This window comes from Ochlerotatus camptorhynchus, unplaced genomic scaffold (genome assembly GCF_037179485.1).
Source record: "Ochlerotatus camptorhynchus isolate MF236.1 unplaced genomic scaffold, CSIRO-AGI_Acam_v1.1 ptg000176l, whole genome shotgun sequence".
Taxonomy (NCBI): Eukaryota; Metazoa; Arthropoda; class Insecta; order Diptera; family Culicidae; genus Ochlerotatus; species Ochlerotatus camptorhynchus.
The window spans coordinates 4,442,334-4,463,872 of NW_027040666.1; the positions used below are offsets into that span (position 1 = coordinate 4,442,334).

Sequence of the window (21,539 nt, forward strand, 5' to 3'; positions counted from 1 at the left end):
TAAGTGTTTTTCACATGAGTTTTGAAAACTTTTTTTCAAAAATTCAGCAAACATCACAAATATTCAATGATTGTTAAAGATGATAGGCAAACCTTTGAGAAGCTTCTCGAATTCTATAAAAAATCGCATATTAGCAGAACTTTTAAAAGTTCTAAGAAATTTTGTATGGCATTGTGAACTTCTCTGAATGTTCTAATTTTTTCTGAAGCTTCTTCGAAATTTGCAGGACTTTGCTGAAGTTTGTATTTATTTCCTAAATTTCCAAGATCGTCTTTTGAAGTTCTTAGAAGTTCTTTTAATTCTGCAGATTGTTTTTGAAGTTTGCACATTTTCTCTGGATGTTCACATAATGTTTTTTAAATTCGTATATTTTCTGTGAGGTTTGCGAAATTTCTTAGATATTTGTGAAACTTTTCTAAAATTCGTGAGCATTTAAGAAGTTCTCGAAAATATTCTATGAAATTTGTAGAACTACTTTGGCTACCTCTCTTCACATATCTTTTCCTGGAGCTTGCATGTGATCGAACTATCCGCCAAAATTCAAAATTACATACCTTGAATGTTTTCTCGTTTTTAAAACAATTTTTATATTCTGCTTCCCAGTTTTCACTAGTCGGCCAACAGATCCCAAGTAACATTTTAAGTTTTATGAAATACTACAAAGCAACTATAAAACAACATTCATAAAACCCTGGTCAAGGCTATTTTGTCATTAATGCATCCACCAAAACCTCATTAAGACTTGAATATGTCTAGTTGGCCCACCCTGGAGAAGGTTCTGAAGGGTGTATTCTCGAAGCTCTTCAAGATTGATCTACTGCAAAAGGTTGTATGACGAACGCATTGATAACCATTTCAAGCTACAATAAAAGCTATTTAGCAACAATAAAAACCCTTTCCGAGCCATGTCCCCTAGCCGCATGCTGAATCCACTAGGAAAGCATCAATCAAGATAGAAAAGGATTTATGAATTCGATCTTATCAAAATAATGAAAATAGAAACTGATGGTATAAAAATCTTGTTGAATATCCAAATTTATTACAATAGTTCTCATTAAGTGGCCTTGTTTTAAGTGCCATATTAAATTTTATGTGAAATGTACGTGAAAACATCGGAAAAATTAAGTCCACCCTCGTAAAACGTTGATTTGACTAATTATTTAACATAGAAAAAAAATATATTCTTCAGATCGAGCTTGGCCGAGACTTTCTTTTTATTATTTTCGCATTTAAATGTTTGCTCATTGCTAAATTTACCAAAATATAGTTATATCTAAGAAAATATTGATTGAAAATCGAAGATTGTAAAAAACAAGCAAACTAATTGCAACATGGCGGTGGCATAAAAGTTGATTTTCATGGGTCATTTGTGAAAAAGTTGTTTTGCTTTCAAGAATTCCTTGACAAATTAATAAGGGTTTAAAATGGCTTTTATGAAGAAAACTTGCAGGCTGAATTGTATTTATCTAAAGCCATTTTGCTTGATCCTAATCCGTTCTGATTTATGGCAGCATTTATGGAGGCAAAGTTGCCTGCAAAAAGTTAAACGTCAAAGTTTGTTTATCTTTCGATAGTTGCGCTGTGAGATCCAGGATTCTTCCAGGCGGTTTTCTCCCGATGGATTGGAAGCAGTTACTCAGATAGTTTGCGATACTGTTTTACAACATTTCGCATGTCGAACAGCTGGAAGTGCAATCGTTCCCGAAAAAGATCCCCTTCTTCCGGATGGTTACAGAAGTGCACCATCCAACGATGCAGGGATGTACGCTTGAATGAAATTTTCGAAGATTTGATTCTAAAATCGCTGCTATGGATCGGAAACCAGCTAATCTCCGCTTACGAACAGTTTCAGTGGTTTACTGTCGGTTGATACTTCGCAAGATCTGGAGAAGGCTGGTATGTGCTTTAACTTTCGACAATGTTTTATGGCACCGCTCAGTTTACTCTTCTCCGCCAGATGGTCAGTCGTTGATGGTGTGCTGATTCTTCTAAAGAAGTAAATTTTTCTGAAATTGACTTGAATTTTTCATCCTACTTCGTCTATTCTATGAGATTTCCTTGTCATAAAATTGGCATTTATTAATTATGAGGAACCATCTTTTAAGCTCAATTTGTAAACAGAGTAATTGGGGAGTTAATGATGTTTTAACTTTCGACAATGTTTTATGGCACCGCTCAGTTTACTCTTCTCCGCCAGATGGTCAGTCGTTGATGGTGTGCTGATTCTTCTAAAGAAGTAAATTTTTCTGAAATCGACTTGAATTTTTCATCCTACTTCGTCTATTCTATGAGATTTCCTTGTCATAAAATTGGCATTTATTAATTATGAGGAACCATCTTTTAAGCTCAATTTGTAAACAGAGTAATTGGGGAGTTAATGATGCACTTTAAAAAGCCTAAAAAGCAACAATAAATGCTTTTTGCTCTAATGCAAAACCAAATGATTTTATGGTTGCTTTTATAATGATAATGATAATGATATAAACGTGTTCTATAAAGTATTTTATCAAGACATTAATAAACAATTGCTAATGACGTTTATGCTTGAATTACAGAACAGTTTTAAGGAGGGATTGATAACTGTTTTAAATTTATTTTTAAAACAAGACAGTTTTTGACTTTCTTGCAAGACTACAAAAAGCTGAATTACTAAGCAGGAATGTTTTACACTTTGAAATGCTATATTTAAACTAATTGGATTGTCCATTGTCGTTATAAAACCATCATAAATCAGAGTGGATGCTAAATGGTTACTGGATTGTTACTTGGGATCCATTCAGAACGGTCACGTTTGTCTTAGTAGTGTTCGATTTTTAATAAACCGTAAAACATTTCTTGGACTTTGATAAATTATGAGAGCTCAGATAAAACAGTTATCTGAATTATTGGGAAATTGGAAACGACACTTCAAACCTATTTTTTGTCAAATTTTGTAAACAGAAATGATAAAATAATGTATTATTGAGTTATAAGAGACGGTGTCCATTCAATACACTGGTCCTTACGACATAAGAGGCGCGGATGCTAGCCTCTTCACAGCAGCATGCAAAAGCGAGTTGCGCACTCCTCCCATCTAAATAGCACCGCAGCGGACCTGCGAGTGCAATGAAATAAAAGGGATATTGATTTATTACCACTACCTACTTTTCTCCCTTCCACTTCAGGATTCGCGGATTCGGTGTCTCTCGTTGTGTGTTCCACTATAAATGAAAAATATTCAATACCGCAAAACATCTCCGCAATGATATTTTCTTTCGGCGTGATGTAATCGAAAGTTAAAAATGTATCTCATCCTTTAATATTCTAGCCAACTTCCGTGGGTATTGGACTGCAACTGCCGAACGTACGAACGAATAGGGTGTCCATAACGCATTTTAAGTAAACGTCGCAAGTTTTCATGGGTGTTTTAAATTAATAATTACGTAGAAACCATAAAACCTACAAGATTACTTCCAAAGGCATAAATATAGGAAACTGCATGGATAATGTTTTGTAGAACAAATAAATAAACAGTAATGAAAATTTTAAACGTAAAAACTCTAAAATATACGGTATTTTACCAGTTTTTGTATTGTACTTTCAACATACCAGCAGTCATTTCAAACCCTATGTTTCATGGGGATTTTTTTTTTAGGATCTCTGTCTACCCTAAAAATATATAAAACCCGGAACCAAACACCCTGTATAGCGGACTCTATTAAAATTGATTACTCCTGCAGTTTCAGAAAGTTTAATGTGTGAGCGTTCATAATCATATAATCATATAAACACAAGTTATTATTGTTCCATAAATTCACTGTTTTTTAACGGCTTCTAATCTGCGATCCTGAAATGGTCAACTTTGGAGGCATATTTCATTATGATACTATTTTTCTGTTGCCCGGTCCATGGGTTCATGGGTCGATAGGTAAGGTCCAGGTGTGGGAGCTGCCTCCTTGGCGTCGGTAGCATTGTAACAACAAGATCTACGGAAAACAAACCACGGAAAAAAAATGTTGAATTTTTATTCATGAATCAAGAAATTATGGACAATAAGCTACCGTAAACCACCATAATTCTGCGTAGTTAAGAAAAATGTAATGTGATGAAAAAGTTTTGAAGCGATAAACTTGTTCTACCAAAAAGCAGTGTTGCTGAAGTTGTATACAAGAAAAATATAGAACTACCAATTCCTCTGATAAACTCTACTCTAAATAATAATTCTTCCGTATGTCCGCGCATTTAAAAAGGGAGAATCCTATTTCTGCGCACTTTTAAAATCGTTATAATTGTTGAATATTTGTGTATCGGAATCCAATGGCTCATCTAAGGGGATATAGGATAATGGGAGGGAAGGTTATAGGGTAACTGGATGCGAGACTATAGGCCAACGAGATAATAAAGAAAAAAACATTTTTAGGTTTTTTTTTATTTTTTTTATTTGTTCTAAATTCAAAATTAATTACATTTAATTTTAACCTAGGTGCTCCAGCTACTACAGTAACTTATCAGACTTAATTCTTATCTTCTTCTTTCCTTTATTTAACGTCGGTCTCTGTTCCGCAATCTAGTGCCAATCACCGACGGAGCCTTAATTGTTATGATATATATCTAAGTGTGTTTACATTGTTCCTGCCTTGGCAATTCAGTATTTTAAACAGGTTTTTTAAACCTGCATGTCAGTATAACAATTGACATTTTAAAACTAAAGCTAAATCTTCTCTAAGTATAATGGGAACGATACGCAATTGAGGATTGCAACTATTTTTGTCTGAAATTATTAATTATTTTGTTGGATATTTATTCTAAAGTATCAACATACGAAATTCTATGTACACTGGAGTCGCTTTTTACACGGTTTTTTTACGCGGTTTTCAGAATTTACACGGTTTCTTTACGCGGATTTCGGAATTTACGCGATTTTTTACGCGGATTTTGGTTTTTTTTACGCGGATTTAAGAATTTACGCGGTTTTTCGTTATACACTAGAGTCGCTTTTTACGCGGTTTTTTTTACGTTGATTTCGGAATTTACGTGTTTTTTTACGCGGATTCCGGAATTTACGCGGTTTTTTTTTACGCGGCATGTATCACTCGCGTAAAAAGCGACTCCAGTGTACATACGTCGGTAGTACTGTATCAGGGAGGCAACTTCAATATCATCTTCAGAGCTTTGTTCTGAATCCTTTGAAATGCTTTCTTCCTGGGAGTGCAACGACTAGTTCAATTTTGATCTAATTTCATAATATAGAGTGGAAAATAAATCTTTTACAATTTAGCAATCAAACCTTCATGCCAAACACTGTCGAATGCTGTTTCTATATTTAGAAGAGCAACTCCAGTTGACCAGCCTTCAGATTGGTTTGAACGAATTTAATTGGTAACTCTTAAGAGTTGATAAGTAGTTGAATAACCATGCCGAAATCCAAAATGCTTATCTGCAAAAATTGAGTTTGTATTGATGTAAAGCATCATTCTATTCAAAATCTTTTCAAATCTTTACAAATATTTAAAAAAAAAATTACTTATTGATGAAAGCAAACTTATTGGACGGTAGCTAGAAGCTTCAGCTGGTTTTTATCCGGTCTCAAAATTGGAACAACTTTTTCATTTTTCCATTTATCAGGACAGTATACCAAATGGAAACATCTGTAAAATAGTTTTAGCTTACATTTAAGTTATAGATCTTACTTCGTCCAAATCAGTCGCTCTCGAATCATCAAAAATATTTTCCCGAGAGAAAATATTCAGATAATTCCAAGCAACCTGATTCTCAGTAGAGCTAGGGAGTTGAAATTTTTTTCATAAAAATTGTGATCTTCCAAAATGGTTTGCAACTCGGCGAGGGTAAAATTTCGAAACATTATTTTCAAAAGGAGAGAATCGCTTTTTAATTTGTTTTTGCAAATCCTGCCAGATAAATTTCATGGCAGGATCGCGTGTTTTTTTATATTGCTGCCTACGGACATTTTTTAGACGGACCAAGAGCTGAAGGTCGTCGTCTATTATAATTTAATCGAATTTAACCTCGCATTTTATGTACTGAGGCAGCTCTTCTATATATAGAAGTAGTTAGAGATTGTAGAGCATAATTAACTTCATCTTTGGTTTGCAAAGGAATGTTAATGCTATTCAAACTGGAGTAAAATTTGCGAACAATATAGCGATGGCTTTTAAATTCAGTAATATATTTTAAATCAATTAACATTTTGAATTGGAACCTCCATCTTTTAAAGATAATCACCCCTATTCTGTATTTCGTTTCGAACGAAATTCTCATACAAAAAAATATTTTTTTGTATGAGCATTTCGTTCGAAACGAAATACAGAATAGGGGTGAATGAAGACAAGCTATTTAATTTTTTGAGAGTTCATATCGTGCATATCGTCGTTATAACTGAAACTTTCCTTAAACCTGATCGTAAGGTTAAAAGGGACCCAAATTATGTTATTCATCGAAATGATCGTCTTGATGGAGCCGGTGGTATCAAACATCTAATTCTTTCCACATTGGAAACCAAAGTTTTTGAAACTTAATTTGGACAACATACGTTTATAGCTCCTATTTGCCATTCCAATGCGTAGGCCAGCAAAAGAATTTTCTCAAGGGTGACCTTCAGAAACTTACCCGTCATAGGTCTAAATTCTTCATTATAGGTGATTTTAATGCAAAACACCGCTCATGGAATAATGCTCAAAGCAATTCCAATGGTAATATTCTGTTTGATGATTGTTCTGCAGGTTGTTACACTATTCAATAGCAGAACAGCCCAACATGCTTTTCTTCAGCAAGAAATCACTCAACTATTGATTTGGTCTTAACTGATTCATGTCAACTGATTACTGACTGGTTCACGGATATTAATGGATTCATTGTTTTCCCACTAATATGTTCCCCTCTTGCTTGCACTTTTTCGATTTAGATGGTGCAGTAGTGTGCGCTGATTAAACGTCAAAATGCTCCATAATGGGAACCTAGCGCCTATGTTCAGATAGACAGATCGTGCGTTCTAAATTTATCGCCTCTTTCTTTCCTAAGTTGTTCTTATGGAACGTTTGCGTGACATCACAACAACATTCTATAAGAGTAACAAGAAAAAATACATTTAAAATTCATTTTGCAACACCCGATTTTTTCCGCTCTTCCTGGCAAGATGACACTAATTTTCCTCTTAGCCGCTTAGATCTCTGCGTTGCGCGTTGCTCCATTTTCACTTTTTTTTTCAAGTTAACACTCACCCGACCCGTACACTCAAAAAATTTATCACATATCTAATGGATGAAAACCATGTGAATTTCACATAGCTTTCATGTGATCACATAGCTAAAAATCTCACCACAAAATCACATGAATACTATGAGGCCAATGAAATTCATATGAAAAATCATATAAAATTAACGTGATTGCATAAATTTTATGTGAAATTCAGATGAATTCCATTAATTTTGTTTATGGATGAAAATCATTTACGATTCCAATGGAAGCTACATGAAAACTATTTTCGGTGTAGCAGACCAGTAGATAAAGACATTTGAGAACACTGAAAATATCATAATGACAGAAAGCATAGCCAATGAACTCACGGTTGATTCAAAACCCGTGCGGGTGTGAGTGTTATAAATAGAGTGACAGAAAATCTCACGTGAGTTTTTATTATGACCATGAGTTCATAATAAAGCGAGTTTTTCTATCATTTGAGATTGTAAGGATTGATGTGTTGAGTGAGTTACCATTGCATATCACAAGTGATAGCGGATCTATTGTAAGAGCAAATTGATATTTTTTGTATCATGAGTGGAACAACACTGTAGTGTGTATGATTTATTATAAAGTGAGGTGATGGTTACAGTAGGGGTCCGATTTTGGCAGCACATCATTTTTCACTATAAAGCTACAATTTTTCATAATTGCAAACCTAAGTATCTGATCATGGCTTCACATTTACCCAGAAAATCTATTAAACATATTAAGTAAGGTTTGAAGTTTTTAAGTGATGAGAATAATCAAAATTAATTAATTTATTCTACAGTATGGATCCGATTTTGGTAACATGTCTCCAATGTCAGAGACATGTTGCCAAAATGGGACCCATACTGTATGCATAAATTAATTAATTAATTCTACCGATAAGATTGAAAGCTAAAAATAATTGCATAAATAAATAAAGGCAGTAATATCAAGTAATTAGCGTTGAATGTAAAAGTTTTCCTTCAGCTCTAATGTTTTATTGCTGCTCTACGTTCTTTTCATTAAAAAAAAAGCAGCATTACGATGTATTTTTTTAATCTTCTTCGGATTCGACATCCGTGCAGTGGCTTTTGTTAACATCTTGTTCTATCCACTTTAAATATTTAGCAACGTTTGTATAAATTCCAGGGAATCCTTCCGAGCCGCAGAATCTGTTTCCAAAGCTGACGACTCCCGTTTGATACCAAACACTATTAACAAGTCTCATCAATGGTCCACCGGAATCACCTTTGCATGAATCTTTACCCTTCTCTCCGCCCACGCAAATTTGCGTATCAGCCAGTGTAATGTTTGCAATTGAAAATTTTTCGTTGCATACTTCGAGAGATTTACCTATGATATCAACGTGTAGTTGAGTGCCACTTCGCACAGCTGTAAAATGAATATGGGTTATTCATGTGTAGTGGTATTTATCAGTAAACAACTCATCATCATACCTGTTTCTGTTTGACCCCATCCGGTAACAGTAAAATCTTCGTCATCGATAGGCAGATTCCGGATAGTTTCGTCAAAAGGAAGACAGATTGGTCGGACATACTTGCTGAACTGGACATCTCTTGCTAGTTTCAACAGAGTAATGTCATGAACTTTGTTTCTAACCGTTTTGTTATATTCTGGATGAACAATAATTTCTTCAACTTCATACTCCTGTCGGCAGATTTCCTCATTTTCATTTACAATTGTACAGTTTTCCTTACTAATAGCATCCCACTCACTGAATCGTACGTATCGTCTAAAATAGGAATAATTATTATAAAGATCTAGTCAATTTAGCGTTGCAATCCCTCACAATTTCCATCGCTTTGGAATATCCTCAATGCAGTGTGCAGCAGTCAGCACATAACGTGAATTTAGTAGCGATCCTCCGCATTTCGGCACTAGAGTGTTGTTTTCTAAACGAATCAAATGTATATGATGAGCAATTAAACCTATAAATTTATTAATTTACCGTAAATGTCGTAAATGAGTAGAGCAGCCCATGGATGTTCCTCAAGTTTCGTGGGTTCTCCTCCAAAAATTCGGTTGGTTAAATCAATGACACCACATTCTTTCGGATTGAGCAGTGCTGGACAGCATGTCTACAATATTGAACCATATGTAAGAATTGTGAATACAATTATATAATTGAAGGGTATACCAGTGGAACAGGTGGTGGTCCCGGATGAGTTCCACACTTACTGTTTTCCAAGTATAGAGAATCCTCATATGTTGCATCTTCCTTACGCACAATTTGGAGAGAAAAATCACAATTTCTCACCGATACACATTTACCGGGTTTATTACACGGAGTGATACAGTCATCATTGATATTCAAACCTGACACCAGAGAGGCACAAATTACACAAATTACTGCTATTACTATCAACTTCATTTTTGATGTTTTACTTCATCAAACTGTGGCGAATGGACTCCTCTCGACTGATGAAGTTTCTCCGATGATACAGAATGAAAGTTTCTCCGATGATGCAGAAGAAACCGTATGAGCAACAAAAAGACCGATTACGCTGGAAATCCCCGCAGGAAGATCAATCCCCTTACAGTACAGTGAACAGTTAAATAATGGTTTATACTATGTGTCAGACTTCTCTTTTCTTAAACCACGATTACACAAAAGTCTGGAAAATAAAAAATAAAACTCTTATCATTTCAATGCTTATTAAAAACTGAACGTTACTAAATTTCATAACGATTCAACCAACACGAATTACGGATGGTTGTAAATATACAAATTGTTCGTACGTATTCATAACTGAAACTGGTTTGAAATATGTACGCTCACTCGATTTTCTTCTCTTTGCCTATGCCACAAGTATGATCAACCCGGTCAAAAAAGTCGTTGGACTAGGTATTTGATAAGTGCTAGTATTTTTGCTGCGTGTTCTCTTCATTACTGCTTTCAAGTGAGATTCTCAACTCATCGGGGGGCATTTAGTTTTAGTTGATTCGGCCTAGAAAGGAATAAAATATTCCAAGTACAAAAGATGCTAAAAATATTAGTTAATTGTTACATTATATTGCCGGTAGACGCTTCCCGAGCAGAGAATGAAAACAAAATTAAAACTAAATTTGATATTTTGATAGCATATTTTGCCTGCCGTGCGGTCGAGTTAACAGTAATCATAACAAAAATTAGATCTAAATGGTGTATGAAGGATATTAGAAAGATAACAAACCATGTTTTCTTGATGACACGTTTTGATATCAGTAATTTCATTGATTATAAACAAAATAAGTAATCAATATGCTATTATAAGGAAAACAATAAATAAAATAAAACTAAATTAGTATTACTTTGATATCATGATATCAAATTTAATAACCTGAATGTTTTGAAATCTATTGGTTGAGATTAAGATTCAAAACCCGAAAAATTTTATCAATAAGTTTTCATCTATTCAAAATAAAAACAAACCTATATTTCAATCAGTTATATCGATATCTATCAGTTATATTGATTTGTTAATTCAATGTGCAGGTAGATTAATATCAATAAATGTTGTAAAATATAACTAAAAATCATAATTGTCGTTGGGAGTGATAAATGTAGATTCTTTTTTCATAAATTATCAAATTTTGTTTATATATACAGCAATTCCATAGAAAAAAGTTATAGTGGGTCTCAGAATTTCATGAAAATTGGTATAGTTCTTCCTTATCAAAAAATATTAGACTCGTATTTTTTATTGCGCCATTAGGGTGACCATTTCCGTGTTAGGGTGGTCCAAAAAATCATTTTTTTCAAAAATGTCTTTTTTCAAAAATTTATAACTTCTGAACGTCTTGACCGATTTTTACGATTGACCCTTCAAATGAAAGATGTTTTAATGTAGTTTTAAGAAAAAATATGAAACACTCAGAGATATTTGATTTTGTAGGAAAAAAATATGTTACAAATGCTTTTTCTTGATTTTTACTGCGAGGGTCTTCAACAACTTCTTATTTTAGTATTTTTAATTGAAAGATCATTTAATTTTACATAACATATCAAAAAATTAGCGATGTCGGAGAAGCAGTTTTGGAGATATAATTTTTTTTAAATAAAACATTATTGTTCCGCAATATATGCACCACACGTGCATGGAAACGATGAAGACGCAAGGTAGTTCACAATGCGTCTCCATCGAGTCACAGCAGCTGTGACTAATGAAATCTATGAGTAACTTACAAGCTGGGTGCAACATTCAGTTCAGCCTGGAGGCTGTCCATAAACCACGTAGAGCAATTTTTAAACATTGCAGATCCTACCTTTCCCTTCGTATACTCAAATTTTAAAGCGTTTCGTTTCAATACTCCTCCCATAGGGCCTTTTCCATGACAAGTTGCGAAAAAATGCCACACGGCAGCAATGCCAAAAATTTTTTGCATGTTGCATCAGTACCTAAGAGTCCAAGCTGTACCTCATAGGTATATCACTCGTTCGTAGGCAATGACTTTTACATAAGCTCCAGCCCAATAGGCTTCGCGGTGTTAGTGACATTTGGAAATGTTTGGTGGTGTTTTCAATTAAAAATACTAAAATAAGAAGTTGTTGAATACCCTCGCAGTGAAAATCAAGGAAAAGCATTTGTAACATATTTTTTTTCCTACAAAATCAAATATCTCTGAGTGTTTCATAATTTTTCTTAAAACTACATTAAAACATCTTTCATTTGAAGGGTCAATCGTAAAAATCGGTCAAAACGTTCAGAAGTTATAAATTTTTGAAAAAAGACATTTTTGAAAAAAAAAATGATTTTTTGGACCACCCTAACACGGAAATGGTCACCCTAATGGCGCAATAAAAAATACGAGTCTAATATTTTTTGATAAGGAAGAACTATACCAATTTTCATGAAATTCTGAGACCCACTATAACTTTTTTCTATGGAATTGCTGTTTATATATATTTTAGAAATATGAATATGAATTCAACCGAAAATAAAAATATTTTTAATATGATCAAATATCATAAATATAAATATCAAAATATGTCATCAACATGATTTTAAAAACATTATTTGATATCATTTTGATAGCATTTTGATATCCGACTTTACTCGGGTTAACTGTCCCATGGTGTGAATCAGGCTCCGATGCTCCGGTCTAATGCTGATTACGGCACTTAAAACGTTTGAGATCAAAGACACTTCGAAAATACTGTACTACTATACTACGTTTGTAATGTATCGTATTGTATTGTATTGTGAAAAGATATGGGGTTTTTACGCCAATTTAAACGGCTTTTCCCCATCATATTAATAATTTCATTAAGACAACACAATGAATAATAAATAAATATTATATGGAAGATACATAAAACACGGGACAGTTAATGCGTGCACCCCCAGTGTGGATAGCGGTATTTTATTTTTTTGGTCTAAGGTATATAATGGATTTACTCGCTGCTAAAATTAAATGTTCCATCCACGATAAGATTGTTTAAGTCCTACGGTGGATAATCCAGAAAAAGTGCATATTAAATTACAGAAATTACATATGGCAGTTCCACGCCAAAGGAACAATTCTCGATAGAGCTGGAATTAAGGCCTAACAGCTTTTGTTAACAATGACTTCTAGACAGTCAAGGCTCGTCTATGCAAATCAACATCCCCATCGGGTAGGGGAAGGCTTCCCCTACTTGATGGTTATGTTGGTTTGTGTAGGCGTGCCTTCAATTCCTCGAAAACATCGAGAGAAGTCATTGTTTACAAAAGCTGTTACGCCCTAATTCCAGCTCTATCTAGAATTGACCAGCCACAACCTCCTCTCATTTGCATGCAACTTTGAATTATTTTGACGTAGACTACGTCTTACGGAAAGGTACCGGGGGTAAATCGAAAATCTAAAATTGCTACCGTCACGAAAAAGTGTAAGGTTTTGAACGGATTTATAGATGAAATTAAAATCCAAATTCACCAATCGATAGAAAATAACTTTCATAATCTACATAATGCTACAATAAACGCTTTTTTTCAATTTTCCATAAATAACTGTTGTAAAATGTACAAATAAAAAGTGATAATGTTATCACTGTTTTCATTAAATAAACGGTATCCCCAAACCCAGTCGTCATAATCGAGTACCATTTGGTTGCACATCGTGCTGCTTAAATCTGAAAAGTTATAAAACAGCGTTGCTTTCAGAACATTTTAGCTTGAAATCCCTCCATTTAATTCTCGGTACATCTCTTATTATACATTATACATCTTATATTATGATTAAATTAAAAAAATACTAAATATTAATTTATTAAGATTTCGTGCGTTTTGTGAACGCAAATTCATTATTTTGCATAAGGAAACGGGGTGTTTCTGTGGTGGGAAAAAAGGATTTCCCTACACAGATTATAGATTTCTATAATATATTTATGCTTTTAGACAGGCTATGAAAGTCCACTTGGAAAATTATGCTGTAGAACGGTTTATAAAATCCTAGATTTTTTGCTGATGGGGGCGGGCATAGCGAGCCTTTCGATTGCAATGCTTATCTCTTAGCATAGATAGAGGGACCGTCGAGATTTTTTCAGGGCTAGGTACTGAAATTCTACAGTGATCGATTCTCTTCATCGATTTGCTCTTTATATTGCTACAGCTAAGTGAAACAATTCAAGCTGAACATTGCATTAGGTCCTAATGAACATTGACAAGAATAAGATTCTCTTCGTCGACTTTCTCCTTGTATCTCCTCGGCCATGTATAAAATAAGCTAGCATCTAATACGACAAACACAACAAGAAACGCAATGTTCAGGTTGAATATTATCTGATTTTTTTTTTCAATGTTACAGGTTGTATTGGCTATCAAAAGCAACAGCAAACGCACCAAGAAATGTTAATCCAAGCGAGTTATTAACAAAAGAGAACATAGATCATCGCGGTTACGTCCTTATGTATGCTCACTGTCGAATTTGTAATCTGTGATAGATATGGAAGTCACTTTTTTCCCACCCGTGTTCTTATGCCGCGAACAAAATCTTTAAAAAAACAGCAATATTTAGTAATTTATTTTTGCTCCATCGGTAGATAGAAGATGTACCGAGAACTTATTGGAGGGATTTATGGCTAATAGAGATATTCCCGATCAACTACGAAATGTTGCATTACATTGGTGCAAAATAGTGCACTCCGTTTTTGTGTGTCCATTTTTTTAGCGTTTTGAGAAGTTGAATCGCTGTGGAAACCTTATTTCTGATCAATCTCATTACCAGTGTTGGCAAAATCAGAAATCAATTGATATTTTGCCGCTCACATGCGCTCGCAATATCACGCGTGCTATTGGAACAAAATATCATGCTTGATATTGATTTTACAAGCTCCTGGAACATGGTTATTACGTCAAGCTATAATGACGTTGTCACGTTTTTATATTTTTCTTTCAAAATTTAGGCTCTTCTACACATATCAAAAAATCAGCGATGTATTTTTCTTCGTTTTTGAGTTACGATTTTTTTTAAATTACCATGTTTAGAAATTTCGCTCATTACTCCAATACGACTAGATTACCCTGCGTCTCCATTGATACATATCGAATGTAACATGGTTACATTACTTACTTATTTCAATTTCTGATCCTAGACTACCATGACATTCATAGAAACTTGAATCAAATTTGTTGATTGCTTTTGGGTTATGTGTAAATAATAATTACCACCAGGGATTCAAATAGAATATTTTTATATTAAATTTGGGTAGTAAATCTTTCACGGACTGTTTGGAACTCCATAGGGGCTGTTCATAAACTACGTGGACAGTTTAGGGGGTTGGCAATTATCCACGGCCCATACAAATTTTTTTTTGTATGTATTGTCTATATTGTCTACGCAGGGGGGAGGGGGTCAAGAATAAAAAAAAACTGTCTACGTAGTTAATGAACAGCCCCATATCGATATCCATTTGGACTAGAATCTATGCTTTGATAAGATAATCTTATGGTTTCCAACTATGGACATGGCAGGTTTGAAATAAAATTCATTAATTTGTTATATATTTTTATTTTTTTTATTTGTAGACATAAAACATGCTTAAACTTTCAAAGTTTCACAGAATGTTCTTCTTCCGAGAACAAGAATCGTTTCACAATAATATAATTTTCATTTTCTGGCCTAAAACTATGATATGACTGTGTTCCGGAAATATGTTTGACACGATTATAACGGGTTTTAAGTTTTCTTTCCATCCCTTTATGATCTGCATCTGAAAAAGCTATAGTGCATTTTTTAATCGATTTTAGAAACTGCCCATGTAGGGGAAATGGCTCTAATGTGGGCCTATGGATCTAAGATTGGGCCCATCGCGAAAAATCTCCTATTAATCAATTTTATCTAGATGAACGCGTCATTGGGACGGTACTGATGGATATTTTTGGTCGCTATTGAAAATTTAGTCGATTGCTGAATTAATTTATGGGCTCAAATTAGGGGCATTTAGGCCGACATTTCATCCATTTCCCCTAGCAGTTGTAATGTGATACCCCTGCAAACTTGCTTTAGCAGCATTTTGTTTCAAGACTCCTCCCAAAGCATCACATGGACCTTTACCGTGGCATGTGGCGAAAAAGTTCCACTCCGCATCTATACCAAAATCCTTTTTCATGTGGCTCAAATTAAAGGCTGTCATCTTATTTTTGTACTGACTGCCTGATCCATCTGATAAAAAGTGTTTTTATTAAGGCTGTGTATCTTATTCTTAATGAAATTTATACAATTAACTACGTATAATCGAACTGAAACATGGTTGTGCATGGTAAACTCCGCGATTGCAGTTAAACGTGAAGTGATCAACGTTAGCAACTGCAGACAGACTCAATGATGATTGACGTGAGCGTTAGGCATTTTTGCCATGAAGTAGCTAGTTGTATTCCCCGTTGTCCGTGAACCTCGACTAGACGGTTTACCCCACCCGGAATATAGTCAATTGACTGATAAGTCACACTGCACCAACAATTTGATCTGTATGATATTAAAACTCATGCCCATCACACACTTGTTTATATGTATTAGATTTGCACGAATCATTTCGCGTATCTACTTTTATATCGTAAATACAGAAATGGACGGTCCTATCAAGTTGGTCACGAGCCATTACTTCGTTTAGCTAATACGGGGTTTGCTTTACTGCTCGGCAATTGGTTTAATAATCTGAAGTACCATTTCCGATGGATACTCTTGCTTACATTGTTGTATAGTGGGCAGACAATAGACTTGCTTCGTCTCACTAAACTCTCACTTTTTATTAGAAATGCACCGAAACGTGCTACTGATAAAAACATATGAACAGATGGATGGAAGGTAATTTTGGTTGTGTACATGGTTTATGGAATTGTCATAATAAATGCACCACGCATTTAACAATGGGGTGGGAATCAGGGCACAAACAGTCAGGTTCAATAAGTCATTTTCATATGAATATGAATAGACTACCTCGTGAGAGTCTGAATGATTCAAGAAGGAAACGAGTCACTGACAGTCGAGCACTCAGTCAGTAGTTCAGTCAGTATGTTTATTCTTCCATGATGGTACCCAACTCATGTACATTTTTTATAGAAAAATGCCTCAATTACATGCTGTGTGACCGCCTTCGTCCTTTACCGTTTGATACATACGGTCAGGATAGAGCGATGAATTGAATAGAGCAGTGCTTTCACACTCAGCCTAAGCAGTCAATAATTTTACGCTCTGGTGGGAATACCTTAGTACTCGCTTTGTTAATGTTGAGGAAAACATTTTTCGTAAATAAGTCAGGGGGCGTAGTGATGTAGTGAAGTGTCTGGGGAAACATTTTATTCCAAAAAAGGCATAGGATAGCATGAAAAGAATAGTCACTGCATTTTACGAGATGACAGGAGTCAGTTTGCCTGACAGATATGCTGATATTTATATTGCATCTCACAGCGAGTAAGTAACTGTCTCCTGTAAACAGAATCGTCTCATAAAATGCTTGGATAGGAATAGACAGAAGGATTATCAAGGATGTTCAGGATATCTTGTAAAAACATTGATATGGATATATATGTATGCACAATTTGTAAAGAAATAGATACGGATGAGGATGTGTCGTTCCCCCAGAAATTAGTAAAAAGCTTGAATTCATCCATCGCCAGACATAGTAAATCATTAACATTAATGTTGTGCTTATATTTACATTCATTTGCCTCTTACTTTTTACGTAAAGTGATTAAAATTAATATTAGATACAACTTTGGTAAATTTCTCAAATCTGTATCTCTTATGTTGGCCGGTCTACATACAGTGTCTATAGTAAATACATGAGCAATACTATTTGACATAAAACAACCCAGCATAGTGGTCGTTTGGTATGTTGGCTGTGCTCATGCACTTGTCGTACTCAGCGCTAGCTGGCGTTGCTAGATCGCTGCTATTCTCTCCATTTACGCTGCTGCTCCGACATAATCTGCGTGACTGCCCTGCTGACGGCATTCCAAGTGCCCTCCTCTAGACACATTACAACGACGACATTATCCACGTTAAGGACGGGCATCTCCCTTCGCACTGCCTCGAACCTTGGACAGTCGAAAACCACATGCTCCGGCGTTTCATCGATGTTGCCACACTCCGGACAGAGGGGTGACGCTGCGTGTCCGAACGGATGCAGGTATTTCCTGAAGCAGCCGTGGCCAGACAGGAACTGCGTTAGGTGGAAGTTGATTTCTCCGTGTTTTCTGTTCACCCAGGTCGAAAGAATCGGTATTAGTCTCTGTGTCCATCTACCGTTCTCACGACTCACGACTCGCATGGCCATAAGCCGGAACGTACTGCTCAGTTTTCTTTGGTTCTGCTTCGTTTCAAGCGCTGGAACCCAGGCTGGACCTCCATACCTCAGTATCAAAGACGACACACTGGTAAGAAGACGCCTCTTGCTACTGCTGGGACCAGTGTTATTCGGCATGATTCTAGTTAACGCGTTGATGGCCTTCGAAGCCTTCTCACAGGCAAATTCGACGTGGCTGTTGAAGTTTAGCCGGTCATCGATCATCACTCCCAGGTATTTTAACACACGCTTCGAGGCTATGACCTGCTCCCCGACGGTGAATTCTGTCCGCTGTACCGCTTTACAGTTACTGACCAATAACACTTCCGTTTTGTGGTGGGCTATCTGCAGCTTCGCTCCTTGCATCCAGTTACCAATCATGTCGATCGCTTCGGTTGACAACACTTCCACTTCTTCTAGCGTTTCGCCGTTAGCACACCGTTGTACATCCCGTTCCAGAGCGTTGGAACTCCCTCTGTGATTCTAATCGATCTCTGTCCGATGTCTGTCTCGTAGACCAGAATCCGGTTCTGGAAATAACTCCTCAGGATCCTGTACAGGTAGTCAGACACCCTCATTCTATGCAGCGCTTCGGCGATGGCCTCCCAGATGGCGCTGTTGAACGCATTCTTGACGTCGATCGTTATCACGGCGCAATATCGATCTCCTCTCCGCTTCTGTTTGGACGCCTTCTCAGCTCTCTCGACCACTGTCCGCATTGCATCCACTGTCGATCTCCCTTTCCGGAATCCGAACTGCCTCTCCGACAATCCGTGCTCACTCTCCGTTGATTTCGTCAGCCTGTTTAGGATGATCCTCTCCAAGAGTTTTCCGAGTGTATCCAGCAGGCATGTAGGCCTGTACGATGCTGGATCCCCCGGCGGTTTTCCTAGTTTCGGCAGCAACACTAGCTTTTGTATCTTCCACCTGTCAGGGAAGTGACCCTCGTCCAGGCATTTCTGCAGCACCATCTTGAACATGTCCGGGGATGACTGGATCGCCGCTTTCAACGCTACGTTGGGGATTCCATCCACCGGGAGCTTTCTTCACCTTCAATCCTTTCGCCACTGCTACGAGTTCCTCGTTGGTGACTTTGACGTTATCTCCCTCTCCTTCTCCGTACGGTGTAGGTGGCCAGGTCGTTGGGTCGTGCTTCGGGAAAAGTCCTTCCACGATGACTTTCAGCTTCTCTGAGCACAGTTCAGCGGGCATCGTTGGACCTCTGATCTTCGCCATCAAGACTCGGTATGCGTCGCCCCAGGGGATGGCATCAGCGTCTCGACACAGCTCCTTAAAACAGTTTGACTTGCTCTGCTTTATATCTCGTTTAAGTGCGGCCCTGGCCGCTCGAAACACTTCTCTTCGTTCCTCTCTGTCTGCTTCCGTTCTCTCTGAACACGTCTTCTGGCTCTGAGACAACTAGTGCGGAGAGTGCTAAGTGCCTCGTTCCACTAGTAAACTGAACGCCGTCTGTTATTTGGCTCCAGTTTCCTCGGCATGGTCGTGTCACATGCTCTCACTAACGTTTCTGTCAGCTCGTCCGCGTTTAGATCTGCGGGACTCCTGTCCACACGAAGTGCCTCAACGAAAAGATCCTTGTCGAAAGCCTTCGTCTTCCACTCCCGGTCACAAGTTCTCGTCATATTGTATCGCCTGATGGTCGCTATGGGTATATCTTTCGCACACTCTCCAATTCATGTTTGCCACCAGCGACGGACTGCAGAAAGTAACGTCGATAATGGATTCCCGGCCATCTCTGCGAAAAGTGCTGCTGGTGCCTTTATTGGCCAGCATAACTTCCAGTTTTGCCAGAGCTTCCAGCAGACTGCCCTCTTGCATTGGAACACCTGCTTCCCCACTCCACTGCCCGAGCATTGAAGTCTCCTCCGATGACGACCGGTCTTCGTCCGATCAGCTCTTCGGTAAGTCCATCCAGCATCTCATGGAACTTCTCTATCGTCGATCTGGGGGGAACGTAACAACTACACATGCAGATTCCGTTGATTTTGGCGATCTCGCATCTCTTGCATTTCCTGCACAGATCAGATCTGTCAGGGCCATTGCAGTTCCTCGCCTGGTGACCGAATCCCATGCACTTGAAGCATCGCTCCAGTTGCTTGGTAACCCGAGGAGTGGCTTTCAGCGAGCACACTGACCAGCCAACCTTGACCTTGCCCGTCTCCAACAGCCTATTCGCTGCAACTGTCGAAAGCCGTATCACCGCCGTTTGCATGCCGCCGTACGCCTGCCTCAACCGGATTGACATCGTGATCCCTCCCAGATCGCAGTGCACTCTCAACGCACTTCTTAGCTCCTCTTCTGTGGTGATCTCGTCCAGATCTCTGCACTCGACCACTGTCTCCTGGGATAGAGCTCTTACGTTCGCTCCTTCGCCAAGAGACTTTTCGACGAGCTCCTTGAAGGCTGAGCTCTTGATCGCAGGATCCTTCTTCAGCTCAAAGAGCATCTCGCCTTTCTGGGTGCGCCTGGTTTTCACCTCGTTCTTTCTATTTGCTTCAACTCCGAATCCTCTCAAACCTTCCGGAGGAGTGCTGCATACGACGTTTTGACTTTAGCTTCGACGATCAGAGCATCGCCCTTACTTCGCTCCCAACGAGTCCTGGGTATCTCCTTCTTCTGTTCAGCTTTCTTCTTTACTTCTTTTTCCTTCCGTTTTTTTCCACTTCTCCTTCGGCTTCTCGACGGTACGCCATCCTTCCTTCTTGTTGTCTTCCTTGTCGTTCTTGTCTTTTTTCAACTCCTCTTCCTCTCCTGGCGTTTCCCTTTTCCTCTTCTCCGAGCGTGGATTTCGAGATCCCTTTGGTGTCTCCTGTATTTCAGCTGATGCTTTCTCCTTGGCCTCGATCAGCGCCCTTTCGGCAGTCACGGATCTCGTCCTCAGCGCATCCTGTTCACGTTCGGCAGCAATCATGGCGGATTTGATGCCCGTCACCATTTCCTTTATTGCCTTGTGGACGTTGCTCTTATCCTTGAAGAAGTCATGGAGTTCATTGATCCTCCTCCTCACCTCCACCAATTTGGTCTTCCAAAGCTGCAATCCTTCTTGGGGTGTGCTACTGCTGGATTTCGGTGTGAACATCTGGCTTAGCATAAGACCTAGCTCTCCTTGGTGTCCTTGCTGCTCACCTTGGGGCTTAGTGCTGCTGCTGGAACTCGCTGTGGCCCCCAGGTTCAACACTGGTGATCTCTGCAATATCCCGCTTCTTGAGAACACGTTCGCTCCTCCGTTTTCACTTTCTGGCGTCTTGCCGTCGTCCTTCATATTTTTTGGGTTTTCTCATTTTCTACTTTTTTGTTTTTTTCTCCGTTTTTCTCTATTCTGTTGGGTCCCCCCTCCGGGCCGCTATCTCCACTCGTTGTATGTAGTCGCCTATCGTGATCCCATGGTTATCTATGCAAGCAGGGAGGCCATGCTAGGGTTGACACGGTCCTTCATGGGGCCGTGTTCAGAGCCAGATCAGCGTAAGTCAGGAATGTTACATCTGAGCCTACTACTCACCAACCACCAATTAGTGACAAGTTTTGAACGTATCCGGAGGGGAACGGG

The 21,539-nt window shown here is 37.8% G+C and overlaps 2 protein-coding genes across 6 annotated transcripts in view; one reads left to right on the plus strand and one right to left on the minus strand.

The window, feature by feature from the left end:
* Nucleotides 1–21,539, plus strand: part of LOC135701749 (glycerophosphocholine phosphodiesterase GPCPD1) — an 89,864-nt gene that overhangs the window by 58,531 nt on the left and 9,794 nt on the right. The window lies entirely within an intron of this gene.
* On the minus strand, nt 8,180–9,758 carry LOC135701762 (CLIP domain-containing serine protease B15-like). Its single transcript, XM_065222694.1, has 5 exons — nt 9,365–9,758; nt 9,176–9,305; nt 9,017–9,119; nt 8,664–8,959; nt 8,180–8,598 (listed from the first exon to the last, which is right to left on the minus strand). The coding sequence occupies exons 1-5, from the start codon at nt 9,596–9,598 to the stop codon at nt 8,261–8,263; spliced, it is 1,101 nt and encodes a 366-aa protein (XP_065078766.1). The 5' UTR covers nt 9,599–9,758; the 3' UTR covers nt 8,180–8,260.

What these genes read in the sequence shown, in the direction of transcription:
- LOC135701762 (XM_065222694.1), bottom strand. Translation starts at nt 9,598, where the DNA reads ATGAAGTTGATAGTAATAGCAGTAATTTGTGTAATTTGTGCCTCTCTG. An exon ending in ATTCCAAAGCGATGGAAATT is followed by an intron (nt 8,960 to 9,016) that starts GTGAGGGATTGC and finishes TTCCTATTTTAG; the next exon opens with ACGATACGTACGATTCAGTG. An exon ending in ATGGGGTCAAACAGAAACAG is followed by an intron (nt 8,599 to 8,663) that starts GTATGATGATGA and finishes TTCATTTTACAG; the next exon opens with CTGTGCGAAGTGGCACTCAA.